The sequence below is a fragment of the Agelaius tricolor genome, unplaced genomic scaffold (genome assembly GCF_023055355.1).
Source record: "Agelaius tricolor isolate 1412-34295 unplaced genomic scaffold, bAgeTri1.0.p SCAF_5, whole genome shotgun sequence".
NCBI lineage: Eukaryota > Metazoa > Chordata > Aves > Passeriformes > Icteridae > Agelaius > Agelaius tricolor.
In genome coordinates, this window is record NW_027269265.1 from 10064963 (window position 1) to 10082924 (window position 17962).

Genomic DNA, 17962 nt, shown 5'->3' on the forward strand with positions numbered 1-17962 from the left:
TCAAGCAGAGTTTTAAAACATTATCATATGCAGAAATGAGTGATGTATTAAAACCAAGAGCTCTGCAGAATTCATGGAAGAATTCTACATCTCTACAGCAACATCCAATTATTTTAATATTTTTGAGAAGAAATGAAGACTCACACCTCACAGCCAAGAGACAATTACAGACAACTAAATTGATTTTGACTGAGATGCTTTAAGAAATGATTGAAGATTTATGTAATGTAGTTTTACAGTTACTAATTTTAAAATCAAAAGTAAACTTAGAAAAATTCTGCTTATCTAAAGAGCTATGACTGCATTTACTGTTAACTGCTGCGTTCCTTTATGTAAATTTTACAGGCTTTTATAGGTGAAAATAAAACATCAAGAATTAAAGCCTGAAGCCTGTACCTCAGGCAGTTATCTAACTGATTTAGATTTTAGCATGATTAAAGATGTGCCTCAGCCTCCATATGGCAGCATTAACTCATTAACTGTCTTCATACTCACATTCCACTTTCCATTTTATTAGGATGTTACACAAACCAACTTAGACTTTCCACATTTCAATTTTTTAATTGTAACTAGTATTCAGAGAAAATCTTCACAAACAGCACCATAAGGAACAAGATCCAGACCAAGAATCAGTGCTTTAGAATTCAATTTCATCCTTTTTTAATATAGATATTTTTAAAAAAAGAAAATGAACAGCACTTATGTGCTTCTATTGTTGCCCTAAGTCACAAGAAACATCTTGGACAAACGTATTCTCCTCATCTTGCTGAGAAACAGAATGGCTATAGATAGGACAACACAAGATAAAGAATCAGATTAAAACTTTAAATAAAAAATACAGAAAAAATAAAAAAGTATAAAAAGGGCTAAGCACTGAAAGCAGTTCCTTTGTTCGTGATCTCTGAGGTGAAAGGTGTGCAAGCTGATATTCAGCTCCAAGTGCAGCTATGACAAATCAAATTTGACTGAAGGAAACTTCTTACTCAATCTCCTGGTTATCTTTTTGTTGTCATCATCAAAAATCTTTTACAAAGCCCCATGTATTACATAATCTCCTCCCTATTATCTGACTGTGATACTAATGTATAAATGCTGATGGGTCAACTGCTATAAGCAGCTGAGTTCCTTTGTTTGCATCAGAACTCCAATGGTTGACAGCCTTTTATTTTACCTTGCCTGTGTTAAAGCATAACCAATGCCAATATGTATGCATATTGCTTACCTGTACAGCATAAGCAATTATTTTCTTCTGGGCTTCCTATTTTATTTCACTATTTTATTTTCTGTATAACTGATGGATGAAAGCTAAATAATAATTGTGTGTTCCCCCCACTGGTTATTTTTAAGCGCATGCCCCACGTCCTTCATTGAAATAACATTCTAATAGTGTTTTGCATTATCAAAACTGACCAATAATTACACCCATGTCCCAGTTATTTTTAGAGTGGATATCATAATACAGCCTGAGTGCATTTGTTGTAGTCTGCTTCAACCTGTTTATTTTGCCTTGAACCATAATATTGAAAGAGCTCACTCAAGTGAATTCCTACACAGCTGTTTTTCAAATGTAAAACAAACTCCTATTATAAAACCACAGAAAAGAGATCACACATTTACATTCATTCCTTCATTATCTGATGTCTACAGAGATACCTGCTATAATGTCAGAAACTCGAAAAACAAAATATACGAAATACATTCTGTGCAGCTTATAAGCTAGATTGATAAAGCAAAGATATCTTCAGCCAGCACCTACTCTCCTTAGGCATCAGAGAAGCAGTCCTCCAGCACAGCCCTCCACAGATCTGAGAGGTATCAGTTATTTTAACATGTTTTCATTACTCAAAATTACACATCTGCCATGGTGGCTTACATGGTTACAACAGAAATACGCTCAAAACTACTGCATAACATCTCTGGCACTATTAAAAAAAAGAAAAGAACCAGGACAGAAAAATAGGAAAGCCTCAGCTGATAGAGAAGCCAACTTAATAACCAAGTTCTAATCAAAAATTATTGTTTTCTCTTCATTTCATAGCACTTTCTGCCTTTGATACATAACAACAACATGAACCAACCCAGGAAATATTCCCTGATTTTTTCAGCTATATTCAAAGAGATCTGTAAATCTATTTATGTTACTTTCCACACACTCTTTTACACTGTTCATTTTGAATGCAACTATCAAACAAAATGCCTCATGTTACTGAAACACTTCTGTTTCATGAAAGAAACCAGTCTACTCATAAGAAGACTCCTGTTTTATCATCATCTATTAATTCTTACCTAGAATTGCAATATAAAAGTGGCTATATGTCATTTTATTACACAGTTTTCAACTGATTATTCCAATTTCTGTTATGTCAAAAGAAATGAAATTATATTTACAATACCTGTAAATTAAAAATGTTCTTCAAATCATCAAGATAATATTCTTCAACTGCAAAAGGTCTGCCTTCCACCTTAAACACGCAGACTGGATTCAAACCATTATGAACTGGAAGTGCAAAGTAATCAGCTAATTCTTTAGAGTTGATGGAAGCAGACATCAATATTATCTGTTAAAAAAATTACAGCAGAAAATTAAATGCAAAATTAATGTAAAGCGTTAATTTTAACACAAATTGTCTTGTTACATGGGACTCTCCATTTCCTCCTCATGTTAAATGACCTAATTCTGGTTACTACAGATATGTAACCTAAGGATATTTAAGACAATCAAACTAAGATACCCTAATCAGCACCTGGAAGAGAATGGCTCAGGCTAGAATGCCTAGGGCAGACAACATGGTGAAAATTCAAACAGAACAATACAGTACACTTGATAAAGATCTCACCACCACCTAAAGCAGAAATACTGTAAAACACAAAAGCATCCCCCCTACAAAACGACAGGAAAGCAAACTAATGAAGAGGGCATTGTACCACTGTGCTCAGGCACAAGGAACATGTGGAAAGGGCAGGGTAAACCATGAAGTTTTCCAACATGATCCTGAAAGGAGAAATTTGAAAGGACATAGTTTTGCAAATATATGAAATCTGCCCCACTACAGCATGGACTGCCTCATGGTTCAACAGACAGTGACTGACCTATGCCAGGGCAATAGGCGAAATGTAACCTTCTCTGAAGGCTCTCCAAACAAAATCCCATCTACATCTGCAGCTAGAGGCAAGGAATATCAAACTACCCCTTCTTCTAGGCAATCTTTGTAATCTGGACTCTAATCTGTGTGGAATCCTTCCAAAGTGGAAAGAAGCGACAGATTCTTCACAGAGAGCCTGAAGGGTCACATAACTGAACCAAGAGTTTGATGCAGGCCTGAAGCAAGAATTCAACAATCACGAATCACCAACGCGGCAGATGAACCCATCACGAGAGATGGTAATCAAAGAAGACAGCTCAAGATCAAGCAGTCCAAAACCACTTGTGCAACACAGAGATGTCCAAAGACCCACTAGACAATACCAAGAACTGTTCTTAGTCACTGTGGAAACTGCACTGTTTGGTTTGACCCAATAGAGCCACTCTTAGTCTCAGGTTTTCTTTCAAAACCCTACCCCAGCAAGATCAGCCTCAGAACAATCCAGCTTCTGCTCTGTGATCTAAAAATAATAATCTGCAGCAGCCACCTGCCAGAAAATCCAGCATAATTTGAACTGGTTAGTTCAGCAGGTAGATCTTGTCCTCAGTACACCAGAATCACTCAACTAACTCCTGTTAGTTGATGCAATGTTGAATTACCTGCTGCTTCTGAGGTCTGCAACTTCCAAACCAGGAAACTAACACTTCACATACATTTCATACTACCCTGAGTTAAAAATATTTTATTTCCTCTCTTAAATAGGGCTCCTTGCATCCTTTTGTTTCATGAATTCAGGGAGGATGGGAAGAGAACCTTACGTTTTCTAAATGAATTTGCCACATCAAAGCTCCCTTCCTTTACAGTTTTTCAGAAGGGGCTGAAAAGGAATGAAGTAGGAGACAATGGGCTTAAGTATATAAATTCAAAATGAATAGCCCATTCCACTCTGCTCAAGGCCAGCAAGTGAGATCAAGAGTTACCCCTTCTTCAACATAAAAAAAAAAAATCAAAGGGACAGCCCTCCACTCTCTCAAATATAGGTCTGTCTCAGATTTGTACAATATTAAAAAACTGTCACCTGCAGAAACAACTGCAGAGAATGCTATAAAGGGGATAAAATTTTTCAGTGACAATTTCAAGAGACTGAAATGGAACTATAGAGAAAAATGAAAAATTTGTCAGGCACCTCTTCAAGAAAAATGTTGTCTAACAGAAAAGATGACAGGGCCTGTAGGGATTCCTGCCATTGAAACCAAACCAATAATCAGAATAAAGGGCAAACTTCTCACAAACTCAGTTTGATCAAATTATTGCTCTTCTCAGTAGGCAGAGCCAAGTGCTAAAAACGGCTGAACAGTTTCACATAACTGTCTCTAAATCTAAAGACAAGAATTTTCTCTAAAATCAAAATCAGCATGAAAAGGGATAAAAAGTGAAAGATGTGAAGTGCACAGCCATGTCCTATGCCAAATGAAAGGGCACTTTCAGTGACAGCATGTTTGGAAGACCTAAAGATCAAGTTTGAATCAATGTGATGGACTGCACAAAAGAACACACTATTCCTTCCAATGGCAACAGCACCAGCCAACCTAGACTTTATGCTGAACAGGAAAAAAAATCACATTAAACCATTACCTTGAAGCACTTAAGAGCCATGCAGTCTCACAAAGTATCTGTAGAGATCCAAAGAGCTGCATAGCAAGATACTGAGAACTCCATCACTTTTCCTTAATTTCTATCATTTCAAGAGTTCACTACTTTGAGACCCCAAAGACTAAATATGTCATGCTAAATGTCTGTGAACTCTGCTTTAGTACAAAGGAGAATTGCCCAACATGCTGAGAAAAACCTCTGCCAAATTTTACTACCAGTTCTGCCCAGAAATTACAGCACAGCATTTCTGGCCTTTTGCTATTTCTTCAGATATGCTGTCCCACTTAAACAAAAAGGCTCAGTATTTCCAGGAGTTAATGCTACCATTTTAACCAAGAATAAGCACTGCCCTCAATACCCAATATGTAATTCTAGTCAAATATCCTTTGTGCATTTCTTACCCTTAAGCAGGCTTTAGAAACTAATGCATTTTAACATGAGGGGAAAAAAAAAAACCAAGTCTCTCAGAACACATTACAGCAGCCAGGAAAAGAATGTCCCTTAGCTTGCTTACTTATGAGAAGTGGGAAACTAAAAAATATTTTGGTAAAAAGTAATAACATGGTAATTCGTGGTAAATTCTTTAAAACAGTGCCTTCATAGATAAAAGACATGCAAAAATTTTCTGGCAAGAAAAAAAGCAGAATTCAGTTTGAACCCACCTTCACAGACTGTGAATTTGTACACAAGAGTTTACGGGTCACCAAGAGCAAGAAATCAATTTCTTCTGTACGCTCATGCACCTGGAAGACATTACCCACAATTTAATTTTCATTAATTCATCCTCTTCTTTTTGACAATCTCCTACTTTCCTACTTTATTTTATGCTTTATTTTTGTAACTTGGAATAATAAGACATTTTCATAGAAGAAAGCACACACCTTTTGAGCCTAGGCATGCTAACAACACTTTAAAATCCCAACAAGAGTCTTCAGATGACTACAGAACCCTCTGTGAAAATCATGTCAGTCTAAAGCTAAAGAAAATCTAAAATAATGACTAGAAAATCAATCTGGAGCTCTAACCACTGGTTGTACTAGAGCTGTCAGTAACAGATGAAGTCTATGATACTGATGCTGGGTAAATCAATTGTACTGTTAAGATCCCAAATGATCCAGGGACTGTTTTGGTTTGTCTGAAAATGAAGCAAATCAAATAGATGTGCCTCATTCCCAATGGCTTCCAGCTATGATCCAATACACAGCTTTTTTCTAAAACATTCATTTACACCCAATTCTTTATATATCCTAGCACCCAAGCCTTCTGCCTTGCTCCTTACAGTAAATACTTCTTCCCAACATTATCCATGATGAACATATCCCTTTCTTGAATTACAGTTTAAACATTTCAAGTGCAGCAGCTTTTTTTGGAGTTCAGCCTTCACAAGTAAACATTCATGTCCTGGAAACTAATTAGCATATTCTAATATAACGTAAACAGGAGACATTAAATGCTGTCCTGTTACAAAAACTAATTTAGCTAAAGTAGTTTTCAGGCTGACAGTAAGGTTTCACTGTGAGAAGTCAAGATTTTTGGTCCTAGTTTGTTTAAGTATGGTCCTAAATGTCTGCAGTGCACTGAGAAGGATGAGACCTGCAATTAAAAATGTTGTGGAGAACATTCAGTTGTTAAAAACAGTGACTGTGGACTCAAGATCACAATCTCTGTATAGGTGTGGAGGAAAAGATGGCATATGAGCAACAGGAGGGACCAGAACCCTGGCTGGGGAAGAAAAAAACCAGACACAGTCTTGACAGATGGATGCTGCTGAAAGAAGTGGTACAAGCCAGTAACATCAGTTCAAATTACAGCACCTAAGAAAACAAAGATTGAAAAACCTCTGCATAAACCCATTCTCCTATGTAAGGGGCCAGAAAACTTTATTCATTCATCTTCATATGTAATGAATAAATCTTAAAACTAAAGGAACAGCAACACTTCATGTGTGCACCTTCTGTGGTTCAGCTTCTGAATCTACATTTAACCTAAATTTCCTCACTAAAGGAAATGTTATGGTTTCCAACACTCTGGTAATAGACTGGAGGGCTCAAATCTTATCCATGAAGGCCACTGATACAATTCCTCAGGCTTTGGGGTTTTTTTGCTCTTTTTCTGTTTGAATGAAGCATTAAGTTCTCCTTATACAAAAATGTAACTACTTGCTCAATCTTTTCCAGGTTTCCTGTGTACCATCTCAAATGCAGTCATGACAGCCTTGTTACTGTAATAGTCTAATGGTACACTAACTACTGTCTCCCTGATCCTCAAATATCCAAGAATTAAAGTAGTCTCAGCTACAATGTCAGTCACAGGATAAAAATTTTAAATGGCACTTATAAAAAAGACAAGCTAAAACAAAACACACACACACAAAAAAAAACCACCAAAAAAAACCAAACAAAAAAAAAAGAAAAAAAAAACAAAAAACCACCCAAAAACCACCCAAAACCAACCAACCAAAAACCCTCCAGAAAAAAAACAAAAACCCCAAACGCCTAAATCCTCTTCTGTATCCCTACATCCCAAGATGTTGTACATCCTACATGAGATTTACACATTCATGGTTTGTGACAGCACAATTTCACATCTGACTATGACTAAAAGTCAAATATTGCTTTCCACATAAAAGAAGCAGAAACACATGTAAAAATATATGAATTACAAGTGTATTTTCTTTAGCTTCTTAGTGAAGTGACAGCAACAATAATGAATCCTCATGAGTGAACTGTACCCACAACAGGAGAGAGAACTTCCACAGAGAGATTTTTCAGGACATCCCTGAAGAATAAAGACATTTTAATTTACAAGTAGGTAAAAAGTAGCTGCCTTCTCCTGACAGGCCTAACTGGACAGGTTCTTGAATTCCACAACACCGATTTCAAAAAACATTTCAAGGCACCTATATAAAAATTAAGGACTCCCAAAAACCCTCCCCACACCCTCAATTCCAAACTTGGTGCTCAAAGGAACTCTGACAAGCCTATTTCAGCAAGTGTTACATTAGACAACTTATATAAAATATCTTTAAAAGTACATGTCTGCATTTCTCTTTTCTTGTGTGGTAAGAGACAAAAGAGGTTTTATTATTATGAAAATTAAACTTACATGCAGAAACTTACTTCATCAATGAAAATGTGTGTGAACTGAGTGAGGCTCCTGGCAGAAACAATTTTCTGAAGAAGAACTCCCGTTGTCATATACAGCAACCTCGTCTCCTTTGTCGAAACATTCTCTAAACTTAACTAACAGCAGTAAGAAAAATACATACTAGCTGGAAACTTATTTATTGTAGTTAGTGTAGAAGCATGCACATCAAAGAACTCCAAAATCAAACACAGTGTAAAGCCATCAAAATTATTTACTCCAACTTGCACAAGTCTCCATAAACAAGTGTTCTAAGCAGAACCAATTAAATGGTTTTTCTTTGGGAGAAATTTCAAAAAAATTTTAAACTCTGAAGTTTTATGAATGAAATTCTTTGCTGGGAACTTTGGACTGAAAATTCTTCAAAGACTTCTAAAGGTATATACATACACCATCCTTTCCACTGATATAAAGAGCAAGAAAAAGATTTTGCCAAAATGTGGTTTGCTTACAGGACAGGAAAGGAAAGAGGTTTAAGTTATCACCAAGACCAGCAACTTACTCCTGAGAGAAAGGTTCTACAACCCAATATGAAACAGATCTTTGATTTCTAACATACTTGTGTACCTTTGGCTATCTCAGGTGTAACCTGCCCAGGCAGGCAGAGCTGTGAGCACCAGGCTTTACATCAGCCCAGAGCAGACACATGTGCACTCCAGCATTTCCCTCTGTTTCTGCTCAGCTCACACAGCTGCTGGTGAGACAAGCACAGCACATCCACATACACTGTCCTGAAGACAGTTTGCAAGCACAGTATCATTTTAAGTCTTTGAGACTCAATGGCCTGATGAATCAACTTAGCAATTTAATAACAAATTAATTTAAAGAACCAAAAATCACAAAGGCTTTACATATAAATTACTTTGAGAAAAACAACATACATAACTGTCTTGGTTTTTGCTGGGATAGAGGTCATTTCTTAGTAGGTAGTAGAGTGCTGTGTTTTTGGGATTTACTATGAGAATAATGTTGATAACACTGGTGTTTTGGTTACAGCTGTCATGTTTATGATGTGGCACAGAAGAAAACAGATCTGGGATAAGAGATAAAGCAGAAGCCTGACATGTAAGAGTTCATGTTATGAAGAGCTCTGCCACTCTCAGTTAAAAATCAAACTCCTCCAGACCTGAAAACTGTACAAAATTAGATTTAGGGGTAACAAAGAACACCTAACACCCATAGCATATTAGGAAGCAATCTGAAGCTGCAGACCTCTGAAGAAACAGAAACCTCTAAATGCACGCTAGCAAGCATACACATATTACCCTAAGTGCAAGAAAGAAAGAAACAAGAAAGAGAAGGAAGCAGAGAAGAGCCCAGCAAATATTGCTCTGAGCAAAGGACTCCAAAAGCAGAGAATTCTCCATGAACTGTCCCCACTGTCCCACTGTGTGAACCCACTGGCTGAGGAAGCAGAGCAGCTCATGCAGAGACAGCTGTGGCCAACCCAACAATGAAACCACCATCACAGCAGCTTAGGGTGGGTACTGACAAGGAGCTGATCAGAACACCAGGACCTGTGTCAAAACAGGAGTGTGGCATTAAGTTTAAACAGAGGGGCAGAACTGGGCTTGAAGCTGAGTTGAACAAAGCAAAAGGAAGAGACAGATTTAAGAGGAAAAACTAGCTTGAGTTTTTCGCATGTTAAAAAAGAACAACAGATTGTTTACAGAAAAACCTGGTCATATATGCATTAAATGCTGACAGAGCTGACAAGTAAATGTAGTAAAGTCAAACAGATAGTATATTACTTAAGGAGCTGAAAGGAAAAATGACATAACATAGTTCTCCTGCAACAATTTCAGTGATTAATAATGTAGACATGTCTGACACAGACACATTCTTTTCTGTTGGAGTCCCACCAGGATTTAGAGTTGTTCAAATGTACAAGTGGATTTAATTACAAACATTTAGCAGGAGACAGATAAAAAACAGCAACTCCATTTTACAAGCAGATTCTCTAGTATTTCTTCAGTATGCTAGACATGCTTAAAAGTAATCAAGGAATGATATGCAGTACTTTTTAATGCATTTTTAAATACAATTTGGATTGCCTCATACCTGGTATCCTACAAATCCACCAAGTGTCCACGATCTTTCCTTGCTAATCCACCTGGCAAGGCTGCTGGCACTGATTTTCCGAGGCTGGGTAACAGCAATGTTGCAGGGCATAGACCGGGTCATGCAATAATCCAAAATATACTGGGGAATCTGGGTGCTCTTTCCACTGCCAGTCGCTCCTTCCACAACCACAACCGAATTGTTTTGTATGAGAGACACTATCTGAAACAATTTTTCAAGAAAACTTGTAAGTATATGAGTTTTAAAAGATATAAAGAACTCAAACAAATATAAACAAATAAAAGAACTCAAAACAGGTTTCAAACAGATTTGAAATATCAACAGCTTCCAAGCCACAAAGCAAGTTTCTTTAGAACACTGTGCCATCTTTTCTATCAGAGATAACTGGAATGCTACAGTGCATTAGAAGATGGCAGAAAAGAATATGGGCTCACACCCATGTACATATTTTACATGAATACCTATGAAGTGTAACAGCAACGTTTCTTCCTCTAAGGAATTTGATGCAATGGTTTTGTAAAAAACACGGAAGTTTTGTACAGTGTTTAAAACAGGAACGGAAATTACCTTGCAAAAAACAACAGAAACAAACCAACAAAAAAAACCACTCAAAAGCCACAACAAAACACTATCATTATTTCCAGCTTTATTCCATGAGAGAAAGTAAACTGACATTACCTTTTCCCTGTGTTTGGCTGTAGGCATATCCAAATATTTACACTTACTTATTTGTACAGAAATTGAATCATTTGATTCACACTGAGACAATGAAGTACCTAGGCACAAAAATAAACAAGAGTAACATTTCAATAGAGAAAGGAAAAGACCAGCAGGACATTATGATGACAGTATTTGGAAACCTAACTTCTCTAAAATGGGAACCACATACTTTAAGTATTAATAGAAAAAATATTTTTTTAGTGTTAGTAGACTGAAGAGATTTTCTGTATTTATGCAACTGCTGTTTTACTGGAAGCAACTCTGAAAAACATGGCTTCTATGTTTAAACCACCATCAGTGGAAAGGATGTATACAACTCTATGTTTGTCTCTTAATTTAAAAAAATGGATTCTTGCAGTTTGCATTAGAATTCTATCTGTATACCCAAGATTTTTTTACAATACTGAAAAAACTATGGCTTATTCAGGTACCCACGTTGTTTCCCTTAAAGTCTATTGGATTCACAGTACAAAATAACCAGTAATTTGATATGAATACCATTATATTTCTACCACTTGGCCATTAAAATCTGCTAAGCACTATAATGACCTTTCAGTGTGATACCACACTGCAGTCTCTTGGCAGTAGTCCCCATTAGCACTGGGTAATACAGAACAAAAATCTTTCAGTGCCAGCCTAAGTTTCTGCTCAGAGGTCTGCAGTCAGTTTGACCATGCAGAACAAAAGAACAGGTCTGGAGGTGCAGAAGGGGAAAACCTGGACAAGACTGTGGTAAACAACAATTTTGCAAGTTACAATTAAACAAATAGTTAAAATACTCATAGCATAATGAAATCAAAAATCAGAATGCTTCCCATTTGAAATGGGTTTCACCAGGTATTACAGTGAAATGGATACTTACATACAGGTAATAAAACCCTATACTTCTTTTTTATGGCATTTTTTCTCTAAGAAATAAGAGCAGTGAGACAGACTTCTATTATTCTTTCTACAAAGGCAATAATTACTTTAAAATAAAGGCTACAGGCTAAATACTTGACTGCAGTTACAGCTCTCTTTCTTTGGAAAAGTAACACTCTCACACAGCAGTGAAGCAGAAACAGGCAGAACAGCATCTTAGCTCGGTGCCATACCTAAATGTGCTCCCAAATTGTCTCAAAGTGTCAAGGAATACAAATGAAGTTATTCTAACACTTAAAAAAAAGCCCCAAAACTGGACAGCTCACTATGACAGTTTCAAAACGTACTAAAAACCAGAGTTCTCCTAAAGCCACATTCTGCAACAGGAAAAATTCTTTTACCTGGACTCTGTAATGCAACAGTGAAAGGTGATCACTGCTCAAGGATCTACTTAGCACCACTAAACACAAACAAAACTAGAATTTGATAGCAGCCCCCCTCTGAAAAACTAACTGTCCTTTTTAAAATACTTTTGGTCAAGGTTCTAAATATATTCCCCAGAAAAATGTGTATATATAGCATTCTGCCAGAGCAGCACTGCACAAAGGCTGCCTGGCTTCCCTCTGGCACAAACATGTCACAACTGAGACATCCATAGCTGTGTGTGATTTGACCAATGCTGGAAGAAACCTCAAGCTGCCAGGGAACAGATCCCAGTAGCAGCAGATTCCTGCTAAAGCAACATCACCTTTCCACTTCTGTCAGGTTTTCAAAGAAACAACTGCAATTTTGAAAAGTTAAAATGTTAAAAGAAGAAAGCCATTTTTAATAGCGCTTATAAATAAGGAGTGAGGCACAAAAAATTCAAAAGGTAGGGTTCATATAATAATTCTCTGTAATGCAGTACAAACCACAGTGTATTAGTAAGAAATCATTAACCTAAAATTCAATTAATATTTTAAAAACACAAAGAAACAAACCATAAGCTAAGAAACAGCCACCAGTATTCACGTACCTGCTGAAAAACAATTTAATTAATTTTGTATGTATAATTTTTTTCACTGATAAATCATAAGTTTTTTTAATATTGCTTTTTATATAACATTTCTAGGACAGCAACATCTTACTCTCTCCTAAGTATCTTACTCTCTCCTACTCTCTTTTAAGCTGTTGAAAAAAAAAAATGATACCAGAAGTAAATGGTGATCCAGTGTTGGCCACAATCACCACACAGAATTTAAGAACTGACAGCCATACAAGCATTTAGCAGATGCTGCAAGTACTGAACACTGTATGGATTGTTTCTTTTCTCTTCAAGACATCCCTCAAAGAGAAAGAAACATTAGTTTGCTTGGGGAGCTAATACTACAATAGCTGTGAGACTTCAGTCTGCAGAGACAGAACAATTTTGGGCCTCAGCAAACTGGCAGCTTGAGACCAACACTGACATGACCCAAGCAGCAATGAAAATGCCCCACCCTAACAAAGTGAGGATAAACTCCATCTGAAATCTCTTATGATCCATAGTAAAAAACAAAACGAAATTGAGATGGGGAACCTGAACAGCTATCTTAAAAGACCTTAACAATTTCATCTTTATTTTTTAAACATGAAAGCTGTTCTGAACCATGCAGACCTGCTGCAGAAGAGAATATTTCAATGTACACCCCAATGAAAGGTTATTCTACTGATTTAAATAACCATTCAACTGGGGACTCTATACCATACAGCGTAATTACCTTTAAATGTTTGAGCTTGCTTGAGGTTTTTCTTTTTTATTTTTCGTATCTTGTAAGTAATAAATCCCCCAATGATAACTAGTCTTCAGAAAAGCTGGTCATTCCTGCCAATACAGATGAATCTAAAAATTCAGCTACAGGTCTACAGAATTATCAGCAAGGGAGGCATAGAGTTTTGCTTTTTCAATTGCTTTTACTTTCTGAAAAACATTATTGGGACTGGGACAACTGACCCAACCAGTGCACACCTGTGTCAGGCATCGTGCTCTAACCTGCACCTTGGATTCTGACATAGAATGCAGGAGGCTTCTAACCTGAAAACAATAAATTGAGGAAGCAGGCAACTGCCACCCATCCTGGTTTAGGACAAACAAAATATTTCAGTGTATAAGAAGCATTAATGCCAGTCCAGAATAATTCATTTCTCTATTCAGAGTTGGTGCAAAAAAAGAAACCAAAAACTCGGTTATGGGAAAGATTAATTTCCCTGCTCACTTCCCTTTCAATTACTATGAAAGCCCTGTAGAGACAATGACTAAAACAGTCCAGTGCCTATGCAAAGAGCAATTTTTCACTATCTCAGGATTACAGCCCATACAGCAGATGTACTCCCTCTGGTACCTGTTTCCTGAATTGAATTTGAAGAGATCCTTTAACATAAGATTAAGATTTTTATATTGACCAGTTCTGGGAGAAGAGTTTGTACTGGTGTATCTTGCTATCTGCCACTAAGCAACTAAAATGAGATGCTTAAAATAAAATATACTTGAAAGTACTGGTTAGATTAATCAGATGAGATGCTTATTAAATCACTGATGATTCTTCTACTAAGTCACAAAGTGATGACAGTTTGCAAGGAAGCTCATAGGAAAGGAAAGCCACAGGTAACAACTGGCTCCTACACTGAGCCATAACCAAAAGGGCTTCCCAAAACATGGTGCTACCTCAATCAAACACCAAGTACACAAAGGGGCTGCTGATTGATCCTTGATAAGCTTAATTCAGAGAATTCCTAAGAAAATACTTGTCTGGTGAGACTTCCTTACTGCAACCCTCTTCAACTTACATGTATCTTATATACAAAAGGTTTTGGGGTGAGGATCTGTGCTATGAATAATTTTCCTGGCATGCATCTGTTCTGAATTTAAAATATACAAAGGTACCAAAAAGATTCAGTTTCTTATATATCAGAAAGAGTGTTTAAATTTATTCTTCTCTGAAAGAAATTACTTCAGGTGGGAAATGGAAGACTTCCAAAAGATATCCATTTATAGGCACGAAAATCATGAAGACAGAGGAAAAAAAAAATCTGCCATCCACAAAGCTTCACGAAAATAAGGTTTTTAGAAGCTTTCTGAAGTGCAAAGCTCTAGTCTATAGAGTTCAGAATTCCTAAATTTGGTAAAAAAAAAATTTTACAAGATGAATAAAGGGTTAAGTGTCTCATACACCCAGCTCTGGCAGGTTTCCCTCTGCACAACACCCCATGACCTCACTGAATCCAAAGTGTGTGAAACTGGAAGAGCCAGTACCAAATGCCACACAAACCTGGTGGGACAGGGAAGAACTGCTAATGCTCTGCTTGTTTTGGGTAACAGTAATGACAAAGAATTTTCTTCTGCTTTTATTTAATCACTTCAACTTCCTTTGCACAGCAGTATCGTTTCTACCATGCTCTGCAGAAGCCAGAACTCTAAATGCAGCTCCCTGATGATCTGTTTCCCCAACAGAGAAGCAGATCAGGCATTTCTGTTTGTCATCTCAGCATGAAAGCATATGCTCTTTCAAAGAAATTGGAAAGCACAAGATTTAAACTCGATAGAACTTCATCAAATAACAAGGCACAAGTAGTACAAACACAAGCAGTTTCAGTAACTGCAAGATTTAAAAAAGGCTATCAATTTGCACAAAAAATATTGCCTACAGTCAGAACAGCAACTCAGAGAAAGAAGCTACAAAAGGGGTACCAATTCAGAGCCTTCAGAAAAAATCAGTTTCTCATTTCCATGTTGTGAAGGTTATTTCTTGACTACATTTGTATTCAACACACCTCAACTCACAGGTCCCGATCTAGATAAAGTCCTTGATCATTTATGACAGTTCCCATGTTCTTGAGGAAAACAAACTTTCAGATCAATATAGCTGATAGTTACAAATACATCTGAAAGCTCTTAAAATCTGAATGACAAGCATACTACATTAAAGCAGTCTCAAATGTAGAACAACATACACATTTATAAGCTATAAAATTAACACTACAATTCTTATGCTCACTTACTGAGCTTTTTCATTCTACTGTCCTAACACAGTATTTCTGAGTCTGCCTGTAAGTCAAAGTTAAGGGCAGTAGAAGCAGGATTTTCTGAAGCTTTTATGTTATTCTACATCTAGGTGAGATTTGGCAGCTCAGCCTCAGACTGCCTTAGGAATGTTCCAGTCCTGTCACTATCCAGTTTGCTTGGAGTCTGCCATGGGATCACACACTGCTGGCAGCACAGCACTGATGAGAGCAGGCAGCCATCAACACTGCACAGAACAGCTCCTGAAGCAACTGAGACTCCAGACAATGAGACAGACAAAGAACAGAACAGGGGGAAGGAAAGGGGGGCAAGAAACTGAGGAAAATATCTAATGCATTAATAATTAGAGATTATGTAATATGTCAATACTTTAGTAATGTTTATGGTTGTTTGCCAACTAGATGCTGTTTCAGTAAGTTACAACAGGAAGGCAAGAGTAAATACTAGAAGGTGAAATTTCAAAGACAAATATTTTAGGGTAGACCAAGAGAAAACAGGTATTTATAAAATAAAGCACCAGGATGACTACACAGAAATATTTCCTAAACAGCCTAAGTTATAATCCTGTTTCTTTTACAGAAAGAACACTGCTAGCATCAGTCCCACTCAAAGTCATGCAGGCCACCAGTGCTGCTAAAGTTGCTAGTCTATTTTATACAAGATTCTGATTTAGTAGGCAAAAGACACTGAATAAGCTATGGTATGTCCTTGCATCAATCAATACCACTGTATTATTAAAGAAATCTACAGAACTTAATCTTACTCAACTTGTTGCTGTCTCTCCTTTGCTAGTAAAGCACATGAAGAACTAGGGAAATGTCATTCCTGAATGACAACACTGGAAGCTCCTTCCAGTCTCTTTATTGCCCCATTTCCACCTTTTAATACTTCCTCTCCCACAAACTTTTTGCAACATCAAGGGAACAAGAGAGTATTTTGTGGTTAGGACAGAAAACAAGGTGCACTGCACATGGTGAGCTGGCCATGAGCCCCTACTGCATCTCAGCTGATGACAAATCCCACAAGTGGCTTCATCAGCCTCAGTTCCAGAGGCCAGAGAATTTGCAGAGGCACTGAAAGACAGTAATTTCTGAAAAATTTTTCTATTTGTCATATTTTGGTATGCCAGCAAAGGTATACAGAAAGTATTAAGAGAATGACAGAGAGAACAGATAAAACACATATGTCCTTTTCTCAGGAAATCAGCTACATTAACAAATCTGGAAATTAGGAGGCACAGTAAGAGTTTGAAGCTGAGCTGCCCTGACAAGTGAGTCAGCCTCACAGTGCTTTTACCAGAGCTCCTAGGAAAGAAGTGCAATTGAAATTCTCTCCAAAGGCAGCTCAAAGCAACAATCAAGTACACAGAGAAATATGAATAGAAAATGGGAAAACAGAACAAAGGCATGAATCTAATGAGTGGTATCTTGTCCTTGCAGATTCATTTTAATCCTATATCTACATTTATCAGCACAACAAGCCAGATGTATGAACACTTACCTGTGCAACAGCATTATACATTGTAGTTTCCAGAAAATAAGTTGACTTTTTAATATCATGCTTTACCTATAACAAACTAATGCACATAAATCAATAAGCAAACAAGTACATTCAATTTAGAGAGGGAGATAGGATAAAGACAACAGGGGAAAAAAGGACAGGTATATCTGAGTTTATAATAGGAATGAAATAATTTTTTTCTTTTTTTTTTACCTGGTTTATAGACAAGCTGATAATTTCCAGCTACATTCAGCTCTCGTTCCTCTGCTTGTCTGCATTTTTTAGCATATTCAGTTCCAATGTTCTCTGAGATAGGCAATCTGAAGAGGAAAGAAATAATAAATCAATAATTGCTTCCTAATACAAGTCTTTGGGATCTCTGGAAATAACACCATTATATAGGAAGTTCTCTATGTTATGCAGGAACTACCTCAATGAACAAACTTCAGAAAAAAAATTAGTCTATGCATTTAGATCCTAGCCTGAGGAAAATGCCACATTCCATCTTTTTGTTTAGACCCAAAAAGACTGAACTCCCAAAAAACCATCCTGTAAGGCTTCAATACCTAGGAATTTCTCTTCTAATGAAAGACTACAATTTCTTCTGAACAAAAATGAAGTAGCTCTGTTTCTTCAATTATTGACATGTACAATTGGGAAAATACATGTAATTCTTGCACGATTCCCTGGAGACAGGTGAAGTGGACAGGAGGAAACACAAACATCTCACTGCTTTTAAGAAAAAAATTTTGACAGTAAGCCAAGAAATGATGGTGGTCAGCAAAAAAAATTAACATTCATTGAATAATCACTAAATTTGATGGAAATCTGTTACACACAAGAAAAGTTAATCATGATATAAATGTAATGAAGTGAGATT

General features: G+C 36.8%; 1 protein-coding gene across 1 annotated transcript in view; it reads right to left on the reverse strand.

Annotated features, from left to right (window-relative positions):
- Positions 1-17962, reverse strand: part of TDRD9 (tudor domain containing 9) — a 61975-nt gene that overhangs the window by 34190 nt on the left and 9823 nt on the right. The window contains exons 2-7 of the mRNA XM_071426332.1: positions 17296-17402; positions 10641-10738; positions 9942-10163; positions 7856-7978; positions 5399-5479; positions 2394-2558 (exon numbers count right to left, since the gene is read on the reverse strand). Coding sequence (XP_071282433.1) covers positions 2394-2558; positions 5399-5479; positions 7856-7978; positions 9942-10163; positions 10641-10738; positions 17296-17402 — 796 coding nt within the window. The remainder of the gene's footprint in view (positions 1-2393; positions 2559-5398; positions 5480-7855; positions 7979-9941; positions 10164-10640; positions 10739-17295; positions 17403-17962) is intronic.